The sequence below is a fragment of the Trematomus bernacchii genome, unplaced genomic scaffold, assembly GCF_902827165.1.
Source record: "Trematomus bernacchii unplaced genomic scaffold, fTreBer1.1, whole genome shotgun sequence".
Classification (NCBI taxonomy): Eukaryota; Metazoa; Chordata; class Actinopteri; order Perciformes; family Nototheniidae; genus Trematomus; species Trematomus bernacchii.
Window position 1 is genome coordinate 2670845 of NW_022987477.1, and position 21079 is coordinate 2691923.

At 41.4% G+C, this 21079-nt stretch overlaps 2 protein-coding genes across 3 annotated transcripts; both read right to left on the bottom strand.

Moving 5' to 3' along the window:
• Window positions 1-529: 529 nt before the first annotated feature.
• Window positions 530-11715, bottom strand: gramd1c (GRAM domain containing 1c). The gene is made up of 18 exons (XM_034148242.1): window positions 11536-11715; window positions 10331-10439; window positions 9855-9981; window positions 9025-9125; window positions 8412-8507; window positions 8251-8331; window positions 6691-6806; window positions 5926-6085; window positions 5510-5669; window positions 5208-5351; window positions 4983-5101; window positions 4756-4898; window positions 3982-4085; window positions 3491-3661; window positions 2507-2573; window positions 2280-2399; window positions 1802-1907; window positions 530-1527 (listed from the first exon to the last, which is right to left on the bottom strand). The coding sequence occupies exons 2-18, from the start codon at window positions 10427-10429 to the stop codon at window positions 1459-1461; spliced, it is 1983 nt and encodes a 660-aa protein (XP_034004133.1). The 5' UTR covers window positions 10430-10439; window positions 11536-11715; the 3' UTR covers window positions 530-1458.
• An 849-nt stretch (window positions 11716-12564) lies between these two features.
• atp6v1ab (ATPase H+ transporting V1 subunit Ab) lies at window positions 12565-20651 on the bottom strand. 2 transcript variants are annotated; one of them, XM_034148099.1, is made up of 15 exons: window positions 20517-20651; window positions 18281-18379; window positions 17624-17752; window positions 16758-16972; window positions 16138-16275; window positions 15902-16053; window positions 15656-15818; window positions 15345-15453; window positions 15132-15254; window positions 14804-14918; window positions 14619-14682; window positions 14323-14526; window positions 14080-14174; window positions 13792-13963; window positions 12565-13228 (listed from the first exon to the last, which is right to left on the bottom strand). In XM_034148099.1, the coding sequence occupies exons 2-15, from the start codon at window positions 18360-18362 to the stop codon at window positions 13136-13138; spliced, it is 1854 nt and encodes a 617-aa protein (XP_034003990.1). In that variant the 5' UTR covers window positions 18363-18379; window positions 20517-20651; the 3' UTR covers window positions 12565-13135. The 2 variants fall into 2 exon arrangements, with proteins under 2 accessions (XP_034003990.1, XP_034003981.1); XM_034148090.1 differs by having other exon boundaries at window positions 18281-18383; window positions 20517-20632.
• Between the last annotated feature and the right edge of the window lie 428 nt (window positions 20652-21079).

Sequence of the window (21079 nt, forward strand, 5' to 3'; positions counted from 1 at the left end):
GATAGACTGACTGACATACACTATAATATGTCCTCCTGGAGTAAATAAGGACTTGCCACGTGACCTGTGAATAATTAAAGACAGTGTTGTATTTCACCTGTGATGAAGGAACAAAGACACATTTGGCTGAGTTTTCCATTTCTGATCCAGCAGCAGAGTACAGGACGTTCCTACCAGCATTATAAATAACGAACAAAACAATAATCAGTAATCCTGATTCAATGAAATACATCCCAGTGCCCTTAGTGTAACCAGATGTTTAAATAAGAGAGAAAGGGTTATTTCCCTTCGAAACAGGTTATTCCCAAATCAAAGGAAGCATTACTATTTAATATCCTATGTATAATCATTAGTTGTTTTTAGTATGCAGATTCTCTCTGTAGTCTGATTCATGTTTGCAAGTAAAAATGGCTAAATGTACCTGATTCCAGCTTCTCATATTTCTAAATAAAGTACAGAATATGTCTTCTGCTGTTGTTGACATTAATAATATGTTGTAATTTATAAAACATGACTCTTGGAGATTCACTCTTGCGAGAAATCTTGTTTATTAAAACAGCATTATTGCTACATATGTACAAATCATTTGGTGGTGGTCTGCAGAAACACACAGATATGGGTGATTGAAACACTGTAAACATCAAACAAGGCTCAAAGCTAAAGTAGTGGTGTGTCGAAAACAATTAGAGAAATCACAGAACGAGTGTAATTTAGTGTCGACAGTAAGATAGTGCAGAGATGACCTGAGACAGCATCACTGACACTTCACCGAGTATTTAACAAGGTGAAGAAAAGTAAAGGACATACAAGAGTGATAACACCTGTACAGGAAGATGAATAAGTTCTGATATGCGTTAAAAAACAGTATCTCCTGAACACCTGATTTGGCTCGTAAACAGTATAATAAAAACTCAGATTATTTTACCGTTTTAAATGTTTCCTGCAGTGTACATAATATAAAACAAGATAAATTATCACTGATTCTAAAATATGTATTCTTATAAAAAAGGAAATTACCTAAAAAATATATCTAAAACACAGCCTAACCTACAAGGCGCCTGTGCAAAAATTAAAATGTGCAAAAATGTAAATGGAGAAAATAGGTTTTAAATAATATTAAATCACTTAAAGGAAAATAAAACTTTTTACAATAGCTCATTTGGTGTGGCATGGCTCATCAGACGAGAGGAAGGCACATAAAGAAGGCTTTTTCTGATATCCAACGTCACTGTTTAAGGAAATAGTGATCCATGTGTGTCCGACTCAGCTGTTAGTCCATAATCCTTGCTTTTGATGCCCCGCCCCGGACGTATAACTCCTGGGAACTCATGTCAGGAGTCTGGGGACGTCAACATGGAAACATCACAGAGATTTCCTCAGAGGCAGCTCACTACCGCAGTCCTTTTTTTTTTATCCTCCACAGGGCCAGGATCTCTGCAGACGCCCAGGTGAGGAGCATCACTGTGGGGGTGCCGTACGATTGGCCATAGCAAAGTTCTTGTGCAGCACCAAGAGAGAGCTGCGGAGCTGAGAGGAGAAGAAGAAATGACTCAACACCTGCTTTAGGTTTTTGAAAAGGAGCCACTTTTTGCATATACTTTGAATTGCTATATCTTGGATGAACAGCCACTATAAACAGTTATGAATTAATGTGATGGACTCCCACTGGTTGTGGAGATAGAAACATTCAAGCTGCATGCATCTGCTTCCGAACTACAAGATAACATTTTCCAAAAGCATATGATGAACTTTTATGCAAAGAAAACAGTGTATTGTGCAGTGCATTCCCAGCTTGTCCTACCTGTTCTAAAAGGTTGATGGAGTCCTGCAAGACATTTTTTAGCAGCTGTGCATCTTCTCTGCTCTGGTACTCTGGTCCCTGTCTGGGCATATAATCAGGGGCCAAGCTGCCAAACAACAAAATAAGAAAGTATTGATTAAAAAAACAACAAACACATAAAAGCACAACAACTGAGGCAGTCACAAAGTGAAGCGCAGGTAAGAGGAGGGGTAAAAGGGAAGGAGCAAGATGATGTCACTTACATAACTAATGTTAATGAAACAGACAGGTTCAACATGAGTCATTAGATAAGAGTGCTCATGAGTGTTCTTATGAGAAAAGTTGAGGAAGACTAACCCCGTCCCCCCTCTCCTCCCACATTAGAAGCGTCTGCTTCCTGTGTGATTGTGTCAACTAGTAATTGAGCTACTGTCTGACACGTGATAACTGAAGGGGGAAGACATATATATTGTGCAAAAGCAACAGAAAGCCATCTGACCGGGCTTCGTTCCTCTCCCTCAGCCGATGTTTGGTGCTCAGGTACATGCGGTGCGCTACGTCCTCCATGGCCCACAACTTGAAAAACAGACCCAGATTCATCAACGTCAGAATCAGCAAACTGTAAGAGAAGAAAACAGAGTTTCATCTGACTGCACAATGACTCAAGAGACACTTAAGAAACGTTTACACAATACAAACCACATTGCTTTCAGGTTGGTAACTTACATCAAACTCATCCCAATCACTAATGTTGTGGAGCTCCATCCGTGCGGGCTGTTCATTTCTATGGGGCCTGAAATACAACAGAACAGATCAATAAATAAGAGATTTTCTTTTTTTAAATGTGCTGGCTATTTGAAAACAAAACCTGGGCTGCAGTCATTATAAAAACTCCATTCCATTTCTTTGCTATTTTTGCAACAGCCAGAGACACAAACTCAGCCGTGTTGTGGGTGTGTCAAGGGTGCAACAAGTGAGAGAGTAACAGAAGTCCACTTGGAGCATTGCTGCTGTCTGGCATGCAGCTTGCACGATAAACATTTTATCTTTTAAGGCTTCGTCACAGAATGCAGAGAAACTGGATCGTCTCTGATTGACCTACTGAGTTGACATCAGTCGGATTAAGGAAATATGTTCCAAGGCTCAAATATATATGCTTGTTGTGTTAAAATGGGAATTGTAGAACAATCGCCAGTTCAATCACATTTAGCATCATCATACAAATATTTGAACAAATGTGATCATTTTTCAATCTCAACTAAGCAGCTATAACTATCAACTATATAGTGTGATGTTTCAGTACAAAATATGCTTACAAAAAAGTGGTATACTCTTATCTGGTAATGAAATATGAAGCTTGAGCAAGGAGTAGCATAGCTTAGCTTAGCTTAAAGACTAGAAGCTAGTCTCGCTCTGTTTGTAGGTAACAAACTCTGCCTAGCAGCAGCTTTAAAGTTTAAACAAATAATGTGTTGTTTATTTTGTACAAAAAGGGAAGTGTTAAAAAGGAACATCATATTTTTATGGCGTTGAATGCCAAGCTATTTATTTTCGCGCACAGTGACTCCCTGGTCAATAAAGTCACCTAGCTTCATGCTAATTAAACCGTCTCCTGGCTGTAGCTTCATATTCAACGCACAGACATCAGAGTTGCATACATTTTTCCTCAACAAACATAATCCTTATTTTATACAGTATGACGTCATGTACCCATGTTGCTATCTCTGCGCTGTTCGGGGTCTTGCCCATACTGCTTGTTGGGCTTCATGTGCTCGGGCAGGGTCCGGCTGTAAGTCCGTCTCCTCCTCCGAAGACCACCTATCTTCCCCGTGTCTCCACCTCCTTGATTCATCTCCGCTTCCTCCTCCAGCAGCTCTGCCTCTGTTCAGAGTCAACACAGGGCCAGAGAGTCAAACACAAATATAGGGCAGAGGTTGAAGGGCTAGAACACTCTCTGATTGATTGGACAAATATTGCAGCAGAAAAACCTAGAAACCTTTGCAGAAAACTGACCTAATTAATGCCAAGCTCAGTGCACAAATCACTTAAAATGTCTGATAGCCCATTATATTGCTTTTATACTTCCTTGCAAATACAGCAGTAAAATTATTCATGGCATTAGAGCCTGGTGTGTTGGAGGAAACACTTCATTTCAGAGATTAAATAAATGTCACACTTTGTCAACAAGGCTCTCTACTCACCCAGCTGTCGGAAATAATCTTCGATGCCGCTCCAGGAGTTTTTGGTGATGAAGGACTTGACCAGGCCCCATGGCTGCTTCTTGTATTTCACATCGGTGTACACCCTGGCAGCACAACAGACATTTGTAAATGGCAAAGAGTCAAAAGATAAGCTGACATAAGCCCGTTACCAGGTGTCAAGGCTGCTTTTTAAGACAAGCAAACAACACCATAACTCATATATATGTGCATGTATTAGCACTGGCAGGAGGCATAGCATTCTCTCGCTGTCCCATCCTCGTGAACATGATAATATCTCAGTATTTCTTCAATTTTGGCACAAATATCAACTCAAGCACTCAAGGGTAAGCTGATTAGATTTGGTGGTCAAAAGTTCAAGGTCACTGGGAAGTCATGTCCATCTCATTCTCATGATATCTTAGAAACACCATGAGCGTATTTCTTCAAATTTGGACTACATGGACTCAAGGAGAAACTGATTACATTTGGTGTTAAAAGGTCAAGGTCAGTAATGCCTCACGTCACCTTTTTGGCTCCAACTCAAAAATGAATTTGCTTATTATTTCCACAAATGTCTAATAGGACAGACATGGATGCAAACTACCATGAAAGCGCATTGAGGTAATTATAGTTTATTTATTGTTAAATACTGATGAGTATCACGCACTGATAGGATGTTATAGTACGTGTTGTCCTATGAGAGGTGCCAAAAAGAGATTTCCATTTTATGCAAATCTAACAGTCCCTACAGTAATCTGAAGGATGTTATCTTACCTTAGTCGACACTTCCGCTTCGAGTTGCTGATGATGTAGTACCGATTCTGAGTGTAGAAGTAATCGTGATAGGGAACGTCGTGAGTGTACACCTCCGAGTCCAAGAGGTAGTACTGACCATCCCGGGATTCTTTGTACAGCGTCTGAGAGATAATTCAAGTAAAAATGCAAGTTTATTTATCAATTCAAGCATGTACACACACATTTCACACTGGTATAAAACACACCTGGTTCTCTGTAGCGGTGGATAATTTCCCTATCAGGGGGTTGCTGATACTTATTGTGTAGTTCAGACACCGCTTCATGTGTCCTGAGGCGTCTTTCTGCCAAGCAGTAGAGCTGGCGTCTGATGACACAAAGAACAACTTTTACATGACAGGTGAAAGATTTTATGGGCTAGAAGTGCTGCATACATTTGTCTCATGCACTGGTTATGCCTTTATAATACTTACTGGTTGTCTTCCTGAAGATCATGAACCTGCGGATGAAGCTGGAGTCGGTGAACAGCAGCTCAAACATCTTGTTGGCACTGATGTGGAACACCTTGTTTATAAAAAGTCGACCCTGGACCTCGGACGTTACCACTCGTTCCTCCACTAGAAAGAGAGAGAGACAGAGAGAGAGAGAGAGAGAGAGAGAGAGAGAGAGAGAGAGAGAGAGAGAGAGAGAGAGAGAGAGAGAGAGAGAGAGAGAGAGAGAATATTAAATCAACAAAAGAAAATGAGCGTAAGTATTCACCAGTGCCTCTTCTTACCATCCTCATTCGTTTCTGAGCCGCTCTGCTCGGACGCGTCGTTCTGGTTGGCGTTGACGTCAAGAGAAAGCGCAGATCGCTTGGAAACCCGTTCTGGGGCGAGGCGGTCCAGCGAGGGAGCCGGACTGCGCGGCTGAGAGGGGGGGCTGCGAGCATCTTCCTGCAGGAGGGAGATTAAAAACAATACGATTAAAAAGGGGACCTATTATGCTTTTTGGGTTTTCCCTTTCCTGTGGTTTGTTATATAGTTTGTGTGCATGTAAATGGTCTGCAAAGGCTAACATTTCTTGGTTTACTTCAAGAACATGTTAACATCACTAATTGACACTCACACTTCTATTGGCTAGCACTCCAACACATTGTACGTGATTTAACACATGCACAGTCAACGTAATAATAAGGATAATATGTAATACCATGTTTGGAGAGTTGTGTGAGCCGAACGGCGAAGGGAAGTCGTCCCCTGGAGGAGTGGAGGCCTCTAAGGGCCCGTTCTCCATCCCGGGGAGGCGAAGGGAAGGCGGGCGCTCGAGCCTCCCTACACCCTCATCACCACCAGGCCTCGCTGTCTGCAGGCTGCACGCACACACACACACACACACACACACACACACACACACACAGGTTGGCATATCACGGCACACAGTGGAGGAACAAGTTCTCAGATTCTTTACTTAAGTAAAAGTACAAATACTAGGGTATTTAAATGCTTCATTTTAAGTCAAAGTCAAGAATTAAAAATGTTACTTAAGTAGAAATGCAGAATAATTTTCAGCAAACTGTACTTCAAGTATCAAAATAACTGTTTTTACGATATCATATTATCCTGTTTTTATAACTAACAAATACATGTAGGGACATTTAAACCAGCCAATTTACTAATGATGTACTTTGTAAAATACTAGTAGGTATATTAGCAGTACGGTACCACATCTTATCATATATCATGTGTTTTTATACATAAACTAGTAACTATGAGTGTGAAACATTTTTTTTAAAGTACAACAATTGCCAACAAAATAGAATTTGGAAATGGAATACAAGTATGTAGAATAAAATACAAATACTCAAGTAAAGTACAAGTTTGTCAAAAGTGTACTTAAGGGCAGTACTTGAGTGAATGTACTTAGTTACTTCCCACCACTGACAGCACAGTACGAGTGTGTGTAAGTTGAACCTACCTAGTATGCATGCTTGTTTCTGACATATGTAAACTCTCCATCTCCTCATGGCTTAGACCCAGGTCATTCCCATAATGCTGTTTGACCATCTGCCACAACTCCAAGCTGGTTAGAGGCTGGAAGAGAAGACATGGAAATATCAAGGCTTGTTTGGAAACCATATCTGTTCCTCTTACATAATAAAGGACAGATAGAAACCATAATATGAACAATAAACTGCAGGTGACTCACTCCGAGTCTAAAGTAGGTAACCTGGAAACATGCAGCCTTCACACAGCACCATTACAGTCTTATCTCCATGGGGGACAAACAACCAACAATTTGGCAACCACTCAAACCCTTTAAACCTATAGAAGCGCAACTTAACAAACATGCAAGTACAAGATGTGCGGTTCCATATGGCGGAGGGATATAAACAGTCTGTATTATTGCCACTACGACGCCCTTTCTTGCGTAAAATCCGACGGGGAAATTACTTTTTTTTTTTTTTTTTAAATATAGAACCACATACGGTGTTCTATCGCATTTAAACCCCAGATAAAGTTACAGATCCATTCACAAAGACTTTTCCTTACTTGTCAGAGGCCATTTCCCCGCAGCTGTGAGCTTCAGCCCTCTGTAGACACTGATCTGAACCTGGACGCACAGTCAGGAAGTGCTGGTCTGAAGATGCACCGCCCTGATTAACACCGTGATAACATGTAAATAAAGGCTGCTGTTCTACCTGTGAAAACTCCGGTTCAGCGACAGTTCACATGCCAAGAAAAAAACTCCTCTGTTTTGAAGCGACTCCGTTAAAAGTCTCCGGTACGTGCAGCGCGGTTTGAGGCAGAATCCAAATGCGCCCTCATTGCCTCACCTGAGGTCAATGAACTCTGAAGCTGGTGTTTTGAAAACAGGTGTTTGTGCTGCGGATCCCTGCAGACTTACACCCCCTGGGTAGGCTGCCATAGTGCCTGTCTTTAAGAATGGTTTAGTGTATGCAAGGATGCATGGTTCCTCCTCTTAACAACAATGTATTATAATCTGTACATTGCCTCCATAGTCATTTAATAGGATCTATTTATTTAATATATGCCGATTTTCCAAATAAGGCTGCCTATGCTTAGCTGTTGGTTTCCTTTTAAACTACTTCCCTGACATACTTAGGGCGAATTTATATTAAAGGGGCCCTATTATATCCCATCCTGTAGTGTGTTATATTGGTTTTAGTGCATTTAGAGTATTTACTTTTACAAAGCCAAGACTGCTGAACACAAATACAATACTCCTCCGTATGTGGAACGATGAAGAAAAGCTGTGTTGGATTCATGCACAAACCTCACTGCGTGCAGATCTTTACCCTGTGTATGATCACCTCAGAGGAAGACAGCTTCATGTACTCTGAACGATTACATGAGCAGAATGTTTTAAAGCCTGCTGGTGCTGTGGGAGTCACAGCAGTCAAATGATTGTACAACAGAAGTGTGTGTTGACAGGGTTTGTGCTAAAAATGACTCGAGATATGAAAAGGGAGTAAACTGCATGACCAGTGGAGGAGGAGACTGTACAGGGCCGTACCTTGTCCAACAGGGTGTTCTGCCACATGCGGAAAACTCCCTGGTAACTCTTCTCTCTTGCTGAGAAGGACGTGAAGAAGAACTGCAGGTGTGAAGAGAAACAAAGTTATTTTGTGTCTTATAATTGGGAAATTGATCAGTCTCTTCTCTAACATGATATACCTTGTCTGTTGCCGTGCAGACCTGGATGGCATTGGGAATTAGACGAGCGGTTTTCTCTCTGGTCATACTCATGATGTCTTTGAGAGTCATTGTAATCTAGAAAAGAGGTTAAAGGTTACACACATGTTTATAAAAGGGTGCTATAAAGAAAATAATCTAGCTTTGGAAACCATTACGTTGTCCACTGAGTTATTTTGTGATGATGTCATCATGACATAACTCACACACACTGCCACAAGTGTTGTAGCTACAGTGTCTTCTTTGTTATTTTGTACTCTATTTAAACTGTTGCACGTGGTGTAAACTAACATTTCTCGCTGTTGACAGGAAAATTCGATATTTCTTCCAAAAAATTGAATAGATTTGTTGACATTTTCGGTTTAATGGTGGATTTTAAAATCTTCACACTGTATACGTTTCACTCTACTCATACTTTAAAAAGAGAGTATAATGTGAGCAGTGTGAATTAGATAATCTTATTGGAAATGGTGCAAATGGTTACAGATGTGTCTTCAGATCCTACCATGTGCTGTTACAGTAATGTGAACACAGTCTGCTTCTAGACTGAAACCCCCTCCTCTCTTTTGTCTGTCCTCCTCCGCTCTCTTCTCACCTTTGTACCCCGAAACACATTGCTGTAGAAGCAGAGCCAGTTCTCTGCCAGGTAGAGTCGTCCCTGAAGGAGAATGTCCCGCTGCAGGGCACACGGGTAGTCTGAGGGAAGATATCATGCAGGGCAACCATCAATAAAAAAGAGTGTTCGCTTGTATTTATAAAACAGGTCACAGTGGAAAGATGTTGTGGTAATAGAGGAAGAAACAGACCATATACTTAATATAAAATGAACTGATCTCCATCTCCCAGAGTATTAAGATGTGTTGGAAATCATAGTCTTGTGGTTTGTAATGATGCCGTGTCATGCTGAGTTAAAGGTCACATGTCTAGTCATGATCACTTCCCATTTAATGAAAACAGAGAGGTTTATCTGTAATGAGACACTAAGAGATGTGTGTGGGATTTTTCACAGTGTGTCTTCAGATATATTTGAGTTGGATTATAAGATAAATATTTGGACAGTGATCTCACCTGACTCTAAATATATTACCATTTAGATGTTTGAAAAAAGAAATCCTAGATGTTCGGGTCTCCAAAGTAGAGGAGATTTCTGTTTACTTTTGTGTCATTAGTTAGTCTAAGTTATTTTTAAATGTGTTTTCACCATAGCAAAGATTTAGATAAAAAGGGTTAGATTTAGATAAAAGGGGTTTAACATTTATTTCGACATGTATATTTTATATTTTATTTTATTTTATTTCTATTCTTGTATATTTTGTTTTATTGTAAAATGCCTTTTATGCTGCTGTAACAAAAACAATTTCCCAATTTGGGATCAATAAAGTACGATCTATCTATCTATCTAAAAAAGACAAACACTTTACTCACCCACTATGAGCCTCTCGGACTCGGGCAGCTCTCTGAACAGCTTCTTGAATTCATCCAACCTCTGCTTGTATGTGGGCAGAGGAGACTGAGGAGCAAGGAGACACTGGCCCTGAGGGTCGGAGGAGCTCTGAGGGAGGACATTCAAACATTGCACACACTGAGAGAAAGACATATAGGCAACGTCCATATTTTATTCAGCAGAACAAATGATAAGTCTTTCTCCTGTGTGTGTGATTCTAATCTGAGGTTAAAAAGGGTAGACAGGATGAGATTTGAAATGATCTCCTGCGAGTTTCAGAGGATGATAAACAGCATTATGAGCCTGTGGGGCTTTGCATCATGAAGGAACCAGCAGTCCCACTTGTGTGAGGGGAAACATGCCCCCCAGGAGGGCCGTGAAAGAGTTTCCATGTCATACAATTAATGTATATAAAAGCAGCAGGAGATGTGTGTTTACTGGACAGTTTTAAATGTACCAATTCTTCATCAGAGCTCCACTGGACATCCAGCATGGACGTGGAGTCATCTGTAATATCCTCACTTCCCACTGCGGATCGGGGCGATAGCTGGTCCATCTCTTCTGTGCTGCTCATATAAAAAAAGATGATATGATTTGTCAAACTTCGTCTTCCACACTGCTATAGATTTACATTACACAAAGTGCAATCTCTCCCGAACCCCGGTGTCTTAAGGTGACAGGAGGGGGAATAACTTGTGTGTCTGTGGAGGGCTGAACCAGAACCTCGGAGGGGAACGTCACGGAGCTGCAGCCCCAGGGAAGTCATTATCACGGCTACAGAACTGGTTTGACTAGCAGGGTTAGGCTTGAAGTCAAGTCATGCATCTCAATGAACAGAACATGCACTTACGACACACCAATGGGAAAGTATCGGTAAGATAAGATGTGTCAAAGTTTAAAACATTGGAGTACAATTTAAGAAACACGCACATAATCAGTGGCGATTTACTATAATATTTAAGTACAGTTTTAAGGGACTTGAGTTTTACTTCAGTATTGTTTACTCCTTGGTACCTCTACTCCACTACAATTCACAGATAAATCACATACTTTTACTCCACTACATTTATTTAATACCTTTAGTTACTTTACAGATGTGGATGAATGATGTGAAATATAATCAAGTGTTAAATCAGACTTTAGTTCCACCTGGAGTAAATTCACAAGCTACCCTGAAGTATACAAAGTCATTCAAACTAGCTGAACCTTTACCAGCTTTGAGAACACTTTGATGATCAATCATTATAAAACATATCATATATATTATTCTGAAACCAGACCAGACCAATCTGCACAATGATAACTTTTACTTTTGGTACTTTTACTTGAGTAACATTTTGAATGCAGGACTTTTACTGTAACAGAGTATTCCGACACTCTGGTACTTCTACTTTTACCCAAGTACCAGATCTAAGTACTTCTCCCACCACTGCACAGCAACCTAGTGACACTTTCAAACATTGTATGCTTTCAGATTGAATCAGCTGATAGGAACTACTTTCTCAGCCATCTTTGACATGTCTAGTCAAACAATAACAACCTGATAAAGCTGATTATCTGATCCGTCCAGCCGGTGTGTCTCGATACTTTTACGCACCATGCTGAACCTCAACATGTCTCCACATGCAGGCTGCCTGAGATTAAAGTATTGTTGTCACTCACCTGACACGGAGTGGACCCAGGTTGTCTGTGGTTGGAAGTGCGACGTGTTAAAAACAAAAATAAAGCCCAGAAAGCACCAATGTGTTCCCACGCAACTTTGAGGAGGTAAATGTTGTGCGCGCGCGTCTTTTTGCAGGTGCATCTTATCCGGACAGGAAGACATACCTGTAGGGAGTTACCGTGTCATCATCAGCGGTGACGCCCATTGCTGTTCACATGCTAAATATCCTAATTTACCTTCATTCACTCCCTTCATATCAGAGGTGGGAGAAGTACTCCGATACTTGAGTAAAATAAGTACCAGAGTGTAGGAATACTCTGTTACAGTAAAAGTCCTGTAATCAAAATGTCACTCAAGTAAAAGTAGACAAGTATTAGCATCAAAATATACGTAGGCTATACCAAAAGTATTCATTGTGCAGATTGGTCCATTTCAGAATAATATATATGATATGTTTCATAATGATTGATCATGAAAGTGTTCTCAAAGCTGGTAAAGGTGCAGCTAGTTTGAATGACTTTGTATACTGCAGGGTAGCTTGTGAATTTACTCCAGGTGGAACTAAAGTCTGATTTAACACGTGATTATATTTCACATCATTCATCCACATCTGTAAAGTAACTAAAGGTATTAAATACATGTAGTGGAGGAAAAGTACACCATGTACCTCTGAACTGTAGAGGAGTAGAAGTACAAAGTAGCAAAATATTGAAATTCTCAAGTAAAGTACCTCAAAATTACTTAAGTACAGTGCTTGAGTAAGTCTTAGTTACTTCCCACCTTTGTGCATTGAAGCGTAGTTACAGTTGTTTTTGTTAAGATTTACATGACCTTTTTTTATATCAAAACACGCCTCCACAAGTTATAATTATTGATTACTGAATTGTTGCTTTAGAAAAAAAACAATTCAGTTTTTAAACAAAAGTTCTATGGACAAAGGGTGCTGGAGAGAGTGTGATATGCAGACAGACCTGTTCAGCCGCTCTAACTGCATCATCTGAAACAGCAGTCAAACGCAGACACACACACTTCTTTATCCTCATGTTTTAATTATTTGGGAGTAACATGATGAAATAATCGGACAGCAGAGTTTGGACTCGTACACATTCACACAGTAAAGTACACGACACTGCACAGCGTGAAACACAACCGTAAAAACAAAAAGGACGACAAAGCCTTCACGTGGAACGCTGGCAATAAATAGGCTGATCTTATTAAATCTTATATTCAATACTCTTCTGTACAGATGGTCCATGAGTTACAATACATCAACCGAATAATCGTCTCAAGGCAGAGCAACACGGATACACAAAGAAATCATGTAAACAGAGAAAGGAAGAAACAGGGTGGAAGAGATCCCTCTTTCGTACACACAAACACACAAACACACACGTACACACACGACCAACGACCATGCAGAGGATCCAGAGTTTGCCTACATGTATGAGGCAGAACATAATAATGAATACAGTACATCTTTCTCTTGTCCCTCCACATGAATTTGCACACACACTCGGTCACAAAGGGAGCACCGGGGATACAGGGAGGAGGAATGTGATTCTGCAGCGGAGAGATGAGAGGGTTGTGAGAGGCGGCGGATTATTCCTCCAATGTGCGGAAACTGTTCTGCATGTCCTCCAAAAGCTGAGCATATTCGCCCTTGATCTTGGCCTCGCCCTCCTTCACCGGGTCCTGCAGCGACGAAGAAATACAGTCAGGACAGAAAACCTCACTCTTTGACACATTGATTATGTTAAGATTCTGTGGATTTCAAAGATTTATTTAAAGTTCTTGGAGACAAAGGGTCCTATCGAAAAAATGCTTAATTTCTAACATGGCATTTGCAGACCCGATAAAACGAGTCACAATCGGTCAAAGTTTTAATAGTGTTTAGGTTAAAAACACGTTGCTCTTTCATCTTGAACATGTCAGCTTTTTGTGAATATTTTTGGTTTAGTTTGTTTGGATTATGGAACAACTAGTGGAAGGGTGTTGATGAGCCAAGGAAGAACCAATCACATTTTGGAGAGGATCCATATCTTTGGTTTGACTTCCTCTCATAGAGTCTCAGACCTTACACAAGATAGCGAAAAGTCTAAAATAAAAACCAAATAGGCTAACTTTTAAAAGAGAAAACATGTTGACAGATATCAGTATTTTTGCTATTCTATGAATTTATTTAAAATGTTCAACTTGAGAACTTCTAAACACACTCATATGGAGACGTTTACATGCTTTCGCACACACACACTGACCTTGAACTTCATGGCGCTGAGCCGGTAGAGGATCTCTCCCATGTGCTCTTTGATCATGGCCCAGGTGACCCTGTGGTCGCTCTGAGCCGTGGTCTCCACTGCGTGCCGCGCCATGTCGTAGAAAGAGATCATGTTGGACAGGATGCCCACCGTCTTATAGAAGGGACAGAACCTGAGGAGATAGACACGGAACAATCAGTGAGAGTTAAGTGCACAGGAAACACCCAACAGTGGAGTCTCACTTCCTCTCCTCATCTTTTTGAACTGCGAGTGTGACTGAAGAGTTACCTGTCGTACGGAGTGTAACCGTTCTGCTGCAGGAAGTCGTCTTTGATCAGTTTGGCAACTTCAAGGGTGATTTTATCCGATTCTGCCAGTGATGCCTGTTACGAAATTCAAATTTAAAATGTGTAGGAGCAAAACATATATGGTTTAGATGGGATTTTCTTCTATGCAAGTCTGACTTTGAAGATACAATCAGATGAAAGCTAATCAAAAAAAGATCAAACCGGCGCCTTTATGATGAAATACCTTTCCGACGAGCTGCACGATCTCCGCCAGGTCCTCCTCCTCCTGCAGGATCTCCTTGGTTTTGGTGCGCAGAGGCACAAACTCTGGGAAGTGTTTGTCGTAATACTCGTCGAGAGCGCGGGTGTATTTGCTGTAGCTGATCAGCCAGTTGACGGAGGGGAAGTGCTTCCTCTGAGCCAGCTTCTTATCCAGACCCCAGAACACCTGAGGGACGAGATCAGGGCAACATAAAGTGAAGACCTGAACAACTTGAATCAATAAAGCTTGAAAAGAAAAATCTGAATTTGACGATTTACCTGTACAATACCCAGGGTGGCGGAAGTGACGGGGTCAGAGAAGTCTCCACCAGGAGGCGACACACTGAGGAACAAACACATTTAAGCTTTGTATTCTACTTATTTTAAGGTCCAAATAATACAAATATAATATTTAATAGAACATAATAGAGTGTCTCCCTCTGGTGGACCGAGGCTGTACTCACGCTCCCACGATGCTCACGCTGCCCTCCCTCTCAGGGTTTCCCAGACACTTCACCCTGCCGGCGCGCTCGTAGAAGGAGGCGAGGCGGGCGCCCAGGTAGGCAGGATACCCGCTGTCTGTGGGCAGAAACAGGAAGTACTTTAACGGGTAAAAGATACTCTGTCCACCATCAAAGCAGACAAATATTCACATATAAGACGCCTGGAACCATTTCATTGTTGCTGTATTTAAAAGTCGTTTCAGTGGTAGTTACAATAAACCTAATGCCAGATATACCGAAGCTTAACTCATCAGCTCTTTTTATAATATCAAGGAGACTCCAAACTCACCAGCAGGCATCTCAGCCAGACGTCCAGAAATCTCCCTGAGAGCCTCGGCCCAACGGGAGGTGGAGTCGGCCATCATGCTCACATGGTATCCCATATCCCTGAAGTACTCAGACAGCGTGATTCCTGCCAATACGAACCATAGTCAGCGTCCGCCACTGACGCGAGAACACAAACACAGGAAGCATGTGATTTATTGTAACATACGAAACGTACCCGTGTAGATGGAGGCTTCTCGGGCGGCCACAGGCATGTTGGAGGTGTTGGCCACCAGCGCTGTTCTCTTCATGATGCTCTCCGTCTTCCCGTCCACCTCCATGGTCAGCTGAGGGTCAGAACACACTGTCAGTCACTCTGAACATCATCAAGGGGAAGTATGTAAAAGCTTGAATACACTCATTGGCTGGGGCTCGTGAAATAAAGAGCTTTTTGAACATTAAAGCATGGAAACATGTCACAGTACAGGCAAAAAATACTAATATGAACCTGAAAATTAGCCTAATATGTCCTCCTTAACAAACACCCACCTCTGGGAAGTCTCGCAGTACTTCTGACATCTCGTTACCGCGCTCCCCGCAGCCGACGTAGACGATGACGTCACTGTTGGAGTACTTGGACAGCGACTGAGAGATGACAGTCTTTCCACAGCCGAACGCTCCTGGGATGGCTGTGGTTCCTCCCTGCACACACCTGCACACAAAGAGAGGAGAAGGGGTGGGTTAACGTTAGCCACATGTCTTGAGCGATGAAGGTTAGTAAAGGAGGAGACGTACGGGAAAAGGGCATCCAGCACTCTCTGTCCGGTCAGCAGCGGGTGATTGGCCGGCAGCTTCTCTGTGACGGGTCGGACCTGTCTGACGGGCCACACCTGGATCATGGTGAACTTCTCCTTCAGCCCCTCGAACTCCAGCTCCATCACCACGTCCTGGGGCAGAGACGCAAGGCATTAGCACAAACATCCGACAGTGGGAAACTGAGCATCAGGAGGAGGAGGAGGAGGGGGACTCACGTTGACGTCGTAGTTTCCAGGCGGAGCCACGTAGGTCACCGTGCCTCTGTTCCTGGGAGGCAGCATGATCTTGTGCTTGATGAGGGAGTTCTCGCACACTATGCCGTAGATGTCTCCTCCTGTGATGTGGCTGCCAACCTGATAGGGATAACAAAACAAAAAAAGTCTGATAATATATCCCATTTGTGCCCGAGCCTGACCCAAGCTTACATTTTCAATTGATCATAATAGGTTTAATCTTTGAGCACATTGTCAACGTGCAAAAAGACCAAATGTTGTATAACTATCATCACAAGTTGAATATTAAATATATGTACATTTAAAAACATCTAACTTCCTTTTCTATGGCCGTCTGTGTGTTTTTTCTTTCTTTCCTGTTTGTATTCCATAAAATGTAAAAAATCAATACAAATATAGTTTTAAAAAAAGACAGAAAAAACTGCTAATTTCCTGCTTTAAAACGTCTAAAAACGACTTCTATTATTGATAAAATGTTTTCTGTGAGATCTAACATTTTCAAAGTTTGCCCAAAGACAATCAAAACAAATATTGTGGTAAATATAGTCTTTGGACACCTAAGGTTAAACATGTCAACATGAAGGTTGTAATCCTGCACACACCCGCAGGCTCTTGATAGGATTAAACTCCCACTTGAGGTCTCGGTTGAGGGCTCCGATGTTGACTCCTCGGGGGATGTAGATGCTCTGTGTCATGTCGTTGATGTCCTTCAGGGGTCGCTGGATACCGTCAAAGATGGAGCCCATGATCCCTGGACCCAGCTCCACGGAGAGAGGCTTCCCCGTCCGCAGCACCGGGTCCCCCACAGACACACCGGCTGCACTCACGCTCAGGAAATAAGTTTGGACGGGGATGTCGGATTTACTCTGATATTAAAATTACAAAACCCTTTCATGCATCAGAGGGCAACATTACTCCCTCTGCTGGCCTCTCATCATACAGACTAGGTGTGACCAAATAATGCTTTATCATTCTCCTTAAAAAGGGCAAGAATGTGAGTTCTTTAAAATATAATTACCTCTCACATGTCACTTTATAAAGCCCAACTATTACAACCATCACTATTTTCTCACAGTTCACGGGTCGGAAAATGTGCTGATTCACTTCTCCTTCCCCTTTCTTCTTGCTTTAAATAAACATATTTGCTTCATCGTGTTATTAGATAAAAAAAGAATGTGTTGTATGGATTAAAACACGCCATATTTTTGTGCTCATGGTAAATATATTGTGTCTTAAATGTTCGTATTGTCTCATTCTTATGCAACATTTGATAAATATTATATTTCAGAGATCTTTTAAAAGCAGAGAAGTCACGTAAGATGGCCTACTAGGAGTTGTATCACTCTTTTTGGCTCCCTACTGATAGGGTTGGGTTAAAACCTTATGGCTGCCATTAATGGATCAATATAAAGCTGTGACATTGAATTAAAAAGGCAGGGAATACACAGTCACACGTCCAGAAGGATACATGTCTCCTCGTAGACCTGGATGGTGGCCATGTCTCCCTCCAGCCGGATGATCTCTCCCACCAGCTCACTGTGGCCGACTCGCACCAGCTCGTACATGGCTGCTCCCGCCATGGCTGTCGCCGTCACCACTGCAGAAACACAAGGTAAAAACATTAACAGCCCACAAAGAGGAAGAACAGAACAAGTCTTTTGTTTGTGTTGCAGCTCAAATATTAAATGTCAGAGTACACATGCTAACAAAGGTATCCCAACTGTAGCTGTGTACATGACAGGATGTATTGATTACCTAGAAGAGCATCAGGACTGTTTGAGGCATATGATAGCTATGTGATTAACATGATGATTCAGCCTCTATGGAGATAGACATATGACAAGCATGATCATTTCTGACGTGGAGCTAATCTGAAGTAAACATTGAATACTGCTTTCTATTCCTCCATCTTGTGACTGTGTAACTCCCTCTCTTGGATATCAGCATGTGAAGGACACTGTTCAGGAACTAGTTGATGCTCTGTATGTGATGACTACTTCCATTCTGGAGAGGATCATAAATACATGGATCCTGAGATTGAAGCTCAAGCCGGGGACCAGTGATATTTTTCTAACACTTCTGTAGTAATTCTGCAGGATGAAATGGTGGTGTTTATGTGGCCAACCTGGTCCAGAGACTCCATGGACGAATCCAAACTCGCTCTCCCTCTCCTCGTCCCTGATCCTGGGCAGGTTGGACATGTCCATCTTCACGGTTTATAAATCTAACTGAAAGGAAACAAACAAACAAACAGAGTAAGGACACAGAGGAAATGAACCACAGGGCTCAAGGAGAAGCTGATCATTACTGTGAAACGCTTATAATCAAATGTGTGTTTCCACATTTGAATTATTGAGTGCTTTTATTAGAAGCAGAAGAGCAGCTGTGGGCAAGAGCTCACTGATTACTGCAGTCATTTCATATGAGACCACACAGAGCTGCTTAAGAACTGAGACACTGTTACCAGCCTTATAATTACACATAAAGCATTTAGTTAATATTGATCTGTGAAGAAGTAGCGTCGTTCTCATGATCACATTAGATTAGGATCACACAAAATAGATTTCTGACCATAAAGGGAGACAAAATGAAAAATAACCCATAGAAAATGTATTTAAAAGTTAAAGATAATATGGAAATAACCCACTTATTCAGATGTAAATATGTGCGTAGCATCGTGCCATACCTCGATAGTGGCATCTCCTACTGTAACCATGGAAACCACTAGTAAAAAAACATCCCTGCTCACGACTCTTTATTTCTCATGAGCATTACGGTGCCTTTTCCAGGCCAGGCCTCCTTATCTGCTGCTTCAGGTGCAGGAGAACAGTCGGTGTGACATAAGAGGGGAATCTCACAGAGCACTTGTGTTTATAACATATGTAAAAAATGCTCTTATCTCATACAGATTGACAAGTGTTTTCCAAGTGGTGCATGATTCCACATTTCTCCTCTTGCAGGAATAACAAGCTGTCATGAGTCGTGACACAAACCCATCCTCACTGAGAGCTGACTGCAGATGCACTGCACGTATTAAAAATCTGCTTAATCTGCAATATTCTGTGGGCGTCACACAAAGCAATCCATTCAACATGCTCTTACTTCCTGAATGTGCCATTTATAATTCTCTATTTGATATCCGTAACACACATTCAGTTCTCCACATCCATGCCCTTTTCGTGTCCTTCCCACTGATGCACAGATCTTCCTGTTTATGCTAGGCTGCTCAGCCCATCTGTGCAGGAACATAGCAGCTCCACCAAAGGACCAATGCAGGAATTACAAGACAGGCACCTAATGAGGTTTCACTCAAACTGAGCACAACTTCCACATTAATCATGCCTTGAAGTATCTATGTTAACTTCTTTTTTAAATAGCTTCCAAAAAGGAGAAAACAGTGAGCAGATAAGGTCTATTGTTCTGGTGATTCATTCACATATTATAACAGAGAAATCTATATCTGTATGATTAGTTTCAATCTCCAAATCTAGATTTACTTCCTAAAAAAGGCCACCATATTCGATCCAAGCTGATAAGGGCACATTGATCTGTGTTAATCCCTGCTGCAACAACAGACACCACACTTGATCATATGATCTTGGCACATGACTAGTTGGCCTGGTCTCCATGAGTGTCTTTAAGGAAGTGGAAAACTAGCATGGTGCAAAACTGGGAAGTACACATTATGACTGTGTGAGGACACACTGAAGACACATTCTTCCACATGACTACAATCCATAATAAAGATAATTGTATCATTCCTTACTACACTGCTGACCTTAGATGGTATGCTGGTTAATGTGTGCTGGGTACTAAAGAAAGGATTGAATAGTCAATTGTTGGAAACATAGTGTAGATTTGATGTCAAAAATAGACTCAGAAATATCACATGTAAGTGCAAAACATCCTGACACAATGATGTAAATTGCAAATTCCTTACATGCAGGTAGTTGGTCGCATGATAGTAGCTTAAAGGTTTTGTTTTAATGTAAAAACACATGCCAAAATAAAGATATAATGGCCTTAGATTAGAATAACCTGGGGGCCTGTTTATGATATATGTAATGTGAAAATGTATTTATGAAGGATATCTAGTGTGACAGCTTAACTAGAAACTAATTTACTGACACCGAAATTAGTCTTAAAAACAACAAAATATGATAAATAAAATAGATTTTCATTCAACCCCACTGAATTGATTAAGGTTATTCGGTGTTGTGAAAACGATAGCAGGTCTTCGGCCTGGCTGAAAATCGATGGTTCTTCCGTTTTTTGTTCAAGCAAATGTTACATTATCCACACACGACCAGGATACAAGTGCATAATATCGACAACACAGGTAAATAAAATGCTTTAGTTACCGTCTTGGTGTGGAGTGGTGGTTTAGTGTCTTGCCTCGAGAGAGAAACGCTGGTTGCTGCGGTGCGTGACAGCAGACTGAGATCAGCTGACTTCATTCACTGCTGTTTTACTGCTGGGCCCAGGCAACTGGCGCCATTTTGGCTCCTCCTCCGGGCTCTGCCGTAAAGAGTTTACAAGTGTTAGAGATTGACAACTGTGGATGGAGATTCGTCTGCAGCACATGCAAGAATACTACTGTTAATGTTGCCTGTTTTAACTTAATACCTTCAATTTATAAGAATTTAAGTAACAGTAGCCTATACACACAAACATATGTATCCAGTAGTGGAATAGACTTAACACAATTGTATAGTAATTGGATACTTTTCCACACTCTGGTACTGTCGGGTTGAGAGAGGAGACTATCTCTTAAGCGCTTAATATCTTTGCAGGAACGTTTGAGCCAAAATGGAGGCACTATCACGAATTGCTGTGGGGAATTGTTTACTTCATTTAAATCGCTCTCTCTCTGTTCCAACATAACGTTGCGATTTTAAGATAATTTAGTTGTTTGTTTTGTTGT

Bases quoted from the DNA above. Each gene is read 5' to 3' on its own strand.
- gramd1c (XM_034148242.1), bottom strand. From the start codon at position 10,429: ATGGACCAGCTATCGCCCCGATCCGCAGTGGGAAGTGAGGATATTACA. The intron at 9,982-10,330 runs GTACATTTAAAA...GTCCTCCCTCAG, and splicing joins GGAGCTCTGATGAAGAATTG to AGCTCCTCCGACCCTCAGGG. The intron at 5,102-5,207 runs GTAAGTATTATA...TTGTGTCATCAG, and splicing joins GATCTTCAGGAAGACAACCA to ACGCCAGCTCTACTGCTTGG.
- atp6v1ab (XM_034148099.1), bottom strand. From the start codon at position 18,362: ATGGACATGTCCAACCTGCCCAGGATCAGGGACGAGGAGAGGGAGAGC. The intron at 16,276-16,757 runs GTGTGTGCAGGA...TATCCCTATCAG, and splicing joins ATCCTATCAAGAGCCTGCGG to GTTGGCAGCCACATCACAGG. The intron at 13,229-13,791 runs GTCAGTGTGTGT...TCGTCGCTGCAG, and splicing joins TCAGCGCCATGAAGTTCAAG to GACCCGGTGAAGGAGGGCGA.